The 8,467-nt window shown below is 36.2% G+C and overlaps 1 protein-coding gene across 1 annotated transcript; it reads left to right on the top strand.

The window, feature by feature from the left end:
- Positions 1-5,046: 5,046 nt before the first annotated feature.
- On the top strand, positions 5,047-7,978 carry timm10b (translocase of inner mitochondrial membrane 10 homolog B (yeast)). The gene is made up of 3 exons (XM_028030734.1): positions 5,047-5,332; positions 5,408-5,503; positions 5,723-7,978. The coding sequence occupies exons 1-3, from the start codon at positions 5,306-5,308 to the stop codon at positions 6,194-6,196; spliced, it is 597 nt and encodes a 198-aa protein (XP_027886535.1). The 5' UTR covers positions 5,047-5,305; the 3' UTR covers positions 6,197-7,978.
- Positions 7,979-8,467: the final 489 nt, after the last annotated feature.

Here is an 8,467-nt window from a genome sequence, read left to right as displayed (position 1 = left end):
GAGGAAATTCTGCGTGACATTTAGAGGTCAAGAACCATGTGGAAAGTGTAGATTGTTGTGAAACGCAGGGAAAAGATTGAATCATCACAGGACACAGAGGAACTTTCACTCCTTTGATGTCTCTTATTCGTCCATCAGCAGATGTCTCATAAAAAAGTATGAAGGCAGAAAACAAAAGCATTTCTGTTTTCAATGGTGTGGGCGATTGTAGTTTGAATAACTGCACTTTCCTGTTCCACGGGCAAATCATTATAAAAAATTAAGCTAACAGTATAGAAATTGGAAGCAAACAAATAATGATGACAATAAATAGCAGTTTCCTTTTAATCTTACCCATGGGGAGAATTGTCACACTGTTTAAATTGCAAATGTCGCCCACAATGGATTTTCCATGTAAAAAACTATGATAAAGGTCATTATGTTTACAGTCTGAGCTAATGCTCCAGCTGTTTAAATGAATGTCTCCCTCGCTGTAATCCCCAATTTGCAGAGTAATTTACTGCCCTGGTGTCTACTGACAGCATAAGCTCGAAGGTGAACTCAGCACTCACAGGTCTTTAAGCACAATGTCTGTTGACAGTTTTTCAAAGCCTATTTCACACTTACAAATTATATGTGACTCCTAAGCATTATGGATAGACAGAAAGCTACAAAAAAACACAATAATAAGTAAAAGTAAGTCTACGTGATTTGTTTCTCAGAGGTTTGTGAGAATATTACCACAATGCATCAGAAAGACCAAGAACCACAGCACACAGGTCCGAGATGTACTAGTAGTTAGAGAGAAGAGTATGTCGCAACTGCAAACCTACCGGCTCATGTCGATCTATCTAAACTGACAGGCCTTGCAAAGATTATCATGAATCCAAGAAAACTCCAAGAGATTTCAGATTTTTCATATTTTAAAACTATAGGTCATTTTTTTTGTTCAACTAATAATTAAGTTTTATTGTATGTTAGCCTATCACGTATAATTACAACAACAAAAAAAAACACATTGAAGTTTGTGGGCATGTAACAGTGCAAAATGTTAAAGTTTAAGCGCTGTAAATACTTTTCCAATGCTCTGTAAATTCAACTTCTAAGAAGTGTCTGATGAGCAACAGTTTGCAACATATGAAGGCCTACATATACTACTAGAAAAAGACAGCCGCCATTTGAATGAAACTTTGAATTCCGTCAAAGTTTCAGTCATATATGACTTCGCTCCTCGGAAAGGAGGCACAGGATTAATCCCAGCTTCCGTTGGTTGAGCTACACATTTAAAGTTTCTTGCGACAGCAGATGATTGCACGATGAAAGGTGACAGGAAAATCCTTTCAAGTCCTTTCCTCTTTTTACAAAAAACAAAAGTATTCGTCAGGAAGGTGAGCCACTGACACTTGACAGTGACGGCTTAATGTGCGCAGACGCTCCTCTCTGACGAGACTTGAAAGAGTGATTTATTATAATGAACAGCAGCAGCAAATGTCAAAATTACATTTTTATTCCACTGTGTTGTACAAATTGAGAAATAAATGTTATTTTAAGGATTTCCAATCAATAGTTTTCAAAAAATCTTATTACTTGTCCAAGATAAAAGTTTGTCTTTGGCGAGTTTAATATTCTTATATTGTTTAATAATACTGAGTGATTTTCTAAAGATTTCAAGTTATTCGTTGTACATAATTTTGTCATGTTGCTACTGATCAAAAGACCAGTTAAAAAATTATGCCACTTTTTTCAGCCAGTCTAATGGTTTCTAGTGATAAAACACCACTGCCACTGTAATGTTAATTTATGATTGTCTTGCTTGTGCCTCTGTGTCATTGAGTTGTTTCTTTTTAAATTACTCTGATGACTTTTTGCATGGCAGCAAAAATGAGTGAATAGTGCTTTACAAAAAGGTTCCCAGTTGATGGTAAATTTAGACACGATTCAATTTTTATTGGTGCTTTAATCCTTTAGTTGTTTCTTAATGAATGTAGCAGCAGCAAGGTTACACATGGATGACTAGTCATGATCGAGGGCCAATAGCATATCTTTAAAACTGCTGCCTTTTTAATAAATGAGAAGACATTTAATCAATTTCATTTAAATTACAGACATGTTATGCAAACAGGACCCAAACCCATTGTGACTATATGCCAGATTTATATCCTATGAGTCCTATGCTCTATAGACTAAGTGTGCTTGTCAGTAATACAGACAATCAAAGAATCTAAGGCAGAGGTGCCCAATATGCAGCCTTTGGAAAGATTTTTATGAGACAGCAGTCCACAATTCAGGAATAGCTCACATTTATCTCACCAGACTGATAATGGTTATTAACTTCAAACAAATTATAGTGAAATGTTCAATAATCAAAAAAAGGTGCAGACCAATTAAAACAGTATTAAAGTGGAAGACTTAAAGAGGGGGTAATATGTATTTTCCAAGCACATGCCGTCATTTTGTACCACAATCAAATAATTATTTTACATTCAGGTGATATGAAAAGTCTGTAATATTTATCAAAAACAACTTAATGGAAATCGACGTTAAAACCCAAGTCTTTTGCGAGCCAGCGTAAGAATGAGGGGCACAAAGTATCATTGGAAGTGAGTGTGAAAGCTGTCAGACGCATTTTGCACTTACAAAATGGTTGAGTAATGACTTAAATTACACCGGCTTGTGAAAATCTTCCTGGAGGAAAATACTTAAAAACAAGTTGCATAAAAAGGTTCTTAAATGTAAACGCCCAGTTTCTGCACCACATGTTTTCATGCTTCTATAGAGCTACCATTGGAATTCACACACATAAAATCAAGCATAACTACTTTCACCTATTGATCTTTGATTTGACAAAAAAAAAAAAAAAAAACGGGATGTTTACTACCTTAGCAGTGGTTGTTGATGTCGATGACAGTTTCACTCAACTGGTCATGAGGTCGGCTGCAGGCCTTGATGCATTTCTTGCATTACTCCATACTCTGTTTAGTTGTTGGAAATGTAATCATACCCGTTTTGGCAGGGAAACTGGATATTTTATCTCTTTTCCCCGCCATGTTCGCGTATTACCATTTTCCCGAAAATTTCCGGTATTATGGTAAATATGTCGCCAAACCGTTCTCATGGTACAAACGCGAGTCCCAATTGCGAACGCCGATTGGTCAGTTGCTGACGACTCCGCCCCCCCTAGAATGATTGGCAGGTTTTAATTGCTTGCTGCCGCTAAGTTGGGGCTGTATGGTTGAGGAATGGGGAAGCAGAGGATATCAGGCTATATTTGATTTTTTTTGAGACAGAGTAAGTTATATAATAGGATATAGTTGTTGTTTTTTTTGTTGTTGTTGTTTTGTCATGTCGTCCACACTCCTTACCAGTTGGTGGCGGTAATGCTCACCCAACGTTTTTTGCCAACCGCCAATATATTTCAACAAGAAGAAGAGGAATTGGGTATTCAGAGTGGGGGGTGGGAGTTTGGCTGAGGAGGCAGTTTTGAGTGGTGGGCAGTGCACTGAATGAGCAAGAGTTTAGGTGTTTAATGTATAGTACCACAAACACCCAGTAACTTTTACTCGAAAGTAGAATATTTAAAACTTAAATAAAAGTGTTTAAAAAAAAAAAAAAGAGGGACTCGCGTTCTTGTAGCCTAAAATGCATCTACAATGATGTACAGATCATTTCTGCATAGAAATCAGACAAATACTTTTAATTAAAATATTGTGTATATTTGTTTATTTTTACAATAGAATGTTGTTGTTGGTTTTTTTTGCATTTTACATAATATAAGTTATTTAAAAATTATGGCCCACTGCTACTTTTTAGCTTCATAGTTGTGGCTCTTGTTTCAAAAAGTTTGGACACCTGTGATTGAAGGGCACCAAGAAACATGAAAAGAATAGTTCAGGATTTTTGAACAGAGCTTTGGGTAAAAGCTACTGATATCCTATCAGAAGTCCCACTTTGGGTCTTTCTTTAATCTAAATCCAGTGTGACTGATCCAAGAGGATGTTGCAATATAGCTGAAAAGGAACCAAGACAAAAAGTAGAATTCAACTATTTTAAAACAACTCTAATTTAAAAATATCAATGTGTTTTATGCTGAGTTTATTTGATCAGTAGTTATCTCATTTACATTTGGCACTGATTTACCGCAGATATATTAACTCTTCATCACCTTACTCAAATATTTTAAAAAAATGTAAGTATATGCTTTAGATCTTTTGAGTGGGGAGTTAAGTAATCAAGTTCGTAGCCTTCTAACACAAATTGCACCTTCAGTTCCAATAAATAAACAAATAGTCATAGAGAAGTCAAGATTGTTGTCATGGTAGTTTGATTTAATAAGTCTATAGCAGTGCTAATTTTTTAGCAAAAGGGCCTCGACATTTACCTGTTATTCTTACAGCTGGAAACACAGGATGATTGTCCTTAAAGAGATTGAAGTAATAGGAAGTCTGCTGAATTTTATTTTCCTGTCCAGCCAATTTTTGAATATATAATGCTGTATCTTTGACTAAAACAAATATTTATTTCATAAATATTAATTCATACTCATTTATTCTTTCAGTAGAAATTTAGCTTTAAGCAACTTTTAAATAGGGCATTGCCAGCAAGTTTTCAAACTATTAGCCAGGTGCGGGGACACTGGTAATTCAAAAGATGTGTAATTTCTAGGTTTAATGAAGAAAAAAATGCAATAAGGGAATTAATGAATTATTTCATATAGCTCATTAACTCATTAATACAGTGCTCACCTTTAATTGAAATTGAGCACGGTCCGCTAAAGATGATTTAAAGTAGTATTTGATAAGTATAAATATACGACAAATAAAATAAGCTAGACTGAAAAGAGAAACTACTAAAACCACGTTTTAGTTTAATATCTTATTAAAGTTTTTCAAATACTGATTACAGGAGTAGTGATACATAAATACATGATGGATATACGTAAAAAAAAAAACGATAAACGCTTTCAAAAAACCATAGACTGTACTGGTTTTGCTGTAACACCAACCTTTTTTATTTTTTATTTTTTTTCATTTGTTCAAACAGCCGCAGAGTGAAACCTCTTCACAAGCAGAGGCGATCTTTGCTCCAAACATGGCCGCTCGCATGTGAATGTCATGCCACTAAAATCCTTCATGTGAATGAGTTCATTTCAGGTGTAACTGGTTCAAGTGGAGGTTTAAACGTAAATCTGATCTAACGGATTTTTTTACTTTATCCATTAAAGTTAGTCACGCATTGGTAAGTCCAGAATTTCCTCGGATCCGAAGATCTAGAGACCAGCTTACTGAACACATTAGCAAACCAGTGGCTCGCCACCGAGTCGGTTGAGATGGATCCTGACCAGCAGCTGAGAAACGTAAGTTGGTTTTCCTCTCGCCGATTTGTAAATAGAGATGTGGACGGTGATTCTGAATGACTGCATTTCTTCCAGCTGCGGGATTTCCTTTTGGTTTACAACCGCATGACTGAAATCTGCTTCCAGCGCTGCACAAGCAACTTCAACTACAGGAACCTCACAATGGACGAGGTACTGGGAGCAGACATAATCATAACCCCGTTATCTAAGTACACTGACACATGCTATGTTTGTAACATGTATCATCTTGTTACAAACGTAGAGTTGGTATATATTTATAGAAAATACTTAGATTATCTATGAATCACATCATCTATAATGTGACATAGATAACATATCCGTACTGTAATATTTTGTTGTGATTAACATTCCTACTGTCTGTCTGTCAAGGAGCGCTGTGTGGACAACTGTGCTGGAAAGCTGATTCGCACAAACCACCGCTTGATGGGCACGTATGTGCAGCTGATGCCTCGGATGGTGCAGCGAAGGATGGAGGAGATGGAGAGCAAGGCTGCAGAGAATGCAAAGGCAGCCGAGGCTGCAGCTACACCTGGAACCATTGGGAATGGAGCCGAAGCCACACCATCAATTCAGACATCTATAAGTTCACCTCCACCTACTCAGATAACCTCATCAGTGACTGAAGTAGCACCAGAAGTCCATGACTCACCCTTAAAACCAGCAGCATTAGCAATTCCAGCTAATACAGTAGGCACAGGAATAGGTTTGTCAGCTAGCGCACCACTTACACCCAGGACTGATGGTGTAAATGTCTCAGAGCTTAAAGAAACTGGATTAGGATTTCCTCAGCCTGCTGTATCTGGAATCCAGAATGACTTTAGCAGCCCTAAAGCATCACCATGACCAGAAAATGGACCAAAAGGCAGACCCTACAGAGTCTAAATCATGAGGCCTGACAGGCCAAGAGAGTCATGAATCAGTCTTACCGGTCAAACTGAAATCTCTGTCCTCAACATCCAGGCAAAACAATCTTTGGAATCTATGAAATGATGAGGATTATTTTGACAGACTACTATTGTTTTTATTTTTTTTTAATTTTTTTTTTACTTTTTTAGATTTGTCTTGTGGCTGCAGTCATATACATGTCATCTTTTTTTTTTTTTTTTAGATTAATAAATAATTAAAGGATTGCTGACAACGTTAACGTAAAGGTATAGTTCAGGGGTTTTTTTAAAGTTGTTTTCTGATTAAAATCTAAAATGTATATGTTTATGTGCTTTACAACTGAGGTCCCCAACCCAGGTCCTCACACCCCACTGTCCTGCATGTTTTAGGTGTTTCTCTGCTTCTTTACACCGGGCTTAAATAAATGGGTGATTAACGGACTTCTGCAGCAACTGGAGCTAAGCAAATGAGTTAATGCCACCATTTTTACCATTCTGGAAACATCTAAAATATGCAGGGTAGTGGACCTTGATTACCCAGGTTGGAGGCCTCCGCTTTACAGATGGAAAATAAAAACAAAAAAGGAAAACATTATACATTGCAGTAGTGAAGTAAGGGAAAACAGACTACACGTTACGATGGTCCAGTTATTAATTAAAAGTACCTATAAACAAATGGTCCTTTAGTCTATATTTAAATTAACAGTGTTTCAGTATTTCGGGATTTTCTGGAAGTTTATTTTGGTGATTAAGCCCAAGTACATCCTAAGAATGAAATATGCCATTCTTAGGCATTTCAGAAGTAGTAATTTATATATTTTTTTGTATAAAAATGCCAGCTCAATTAAGTAGCTTCTTTGACTTAAAATCCTCTTACAAGTTCAATTCAGGTTCACATTAAATTCAATTCAGCTTATTTATATAGCACCAATTCACAACATATACTTTCAGTTCAGTCATACATAGCTACTAGTTGATCCTATTTACCAAACAGTGCAATAAGTTTTGTTCATTATTAAAATTAGCTTAAACAGGTTTCTATTGAAGAAAATCATTTACATTTAATTAAGTTATAGATTTGCAGCATTCACTCAAATGAGCACGTAGTGACAGCAGAATCCTTCATACAGTGGATGCATGTTGCAACAGTGAAGAGGAAGAACTACCACTTCACTGTTCTTCCTCTGGCACCAATTGGTGCCAGAGCTTTTTTTTATACAGAAAAAAGCTCTGGGAGAACCTGGCTCAGTGCAAGCAAATATCTCCCACCAATTGGGAGTTTGAGAAGACAGAGCAGATACACAAAAATGAAACAAAAAAACTAATGTAGGCATACCTTCTATGCAAATAAAAAGTAAAAAGTTAGTAGGAAGTGCTCCACCTCCTACATCCATTTTCCATATGAAACAGGACAAACATGACGATATAAACTTTAAAGCTACGGTGCTAATCAGTTTCAGAAATCCACCTTGGTCTCACTTTCTGTTGAACTAGCTGCTAGCTTTAGATTTCAAGATAAGATAATGTGGATTTAGAGTTCATACCCATGCCTTTAAATAGTTACTTCTGTTTGCTGTTTATTATGTCTGAGAGCTTGGTCAATTTAAAACAGTGGTGAAAGGTAATGAGGTCATGTTGATGCACTATGATGTGAACAAACAGCGCAAGATATAAAAGAAATAATTAAAATCCAAACTTTTCATATAACACATTACGAAATAAAGATTGTTATATATCAACATTTCAGGTTTTCAGTTCTACCAGTCATGAGAGACTTAGACAACCTGATTTACATCTGAAGGGCATCCTCCTGGATGTTCTGACAAAGCTTCAGGTCTGACTGTTATGATTGTGAAACGAGGTTATGACCTTGGTCACATCTGACTCCTCACATAGTTTCCTTTGTGTTGCTATCAAGATGATCTCTCATAGCATTATCTACTACTGTCATCTGTTACACACAACAACTGCAAAATTCAGCAAGAAGTTGATAGGGTTGGCAAAAAAATATTTTTTTTGTTATAATAACATCAGTCGGTTGCATTCTAAAAAGCTTGAACAATTGTCTCATCAGTAAATATAATGGGACAAAAATGGATAAAATAAAAGGCTACTTTGTCTCCACTCTTGTGTCATCATAGGGCCTTTTGATGATACAAAAGGCCCTTTAGTGCACATTATTGCATTATTGCACATTGGTGCAATAATGTGCAATAATATATTGCACATC

Source organism: Xiphophorus couchianus, chromosome 11 (assembly GCF_001444195.1).
Source record: "Xiphophorus couchianus chromosome 11, X_couchianus-1.0, whole genome shotgun sequence".
In the NCBI taxonomy this organism is placed as follows: Eukaryota; Metazoa; Chordata; class Actinopteri; order Cyprinodontiformes; family Poeciliidae; genus Xiphophorus; species Xiphophorus couchianus.
Note: the sequence above shows the minus strand (reverse complement) of the source record. Positions and strands in the feature narration are given on the sequence as shown.

What these genes read in the sequence shown, in the direction of transcription:
- timm10b (XM_028030734.1), top strand. Translation starts at nt 5,306, where the DNA reads ATGGATCCTGACCAGCAGCTGAGAAAC. An exon ending in CTGACCAGCAGCTGAGAAAC is followed by an intron (nt 5,333 to 5,407) that starts GTAAGTTGGTTT and finishes CATTTCTTCCAG; the next exon opens with CTGCGGGATTTCCTTTTGGT. An exon ending in GGAACCTCACAATGGACGAG is followed by an intron (nt 5,504 to 5,722) that starts GTACTGGGAGCA and finishes CTGTCTGTCAAG; the next exon opens with GAGCGCTGTGTGGACAACTG.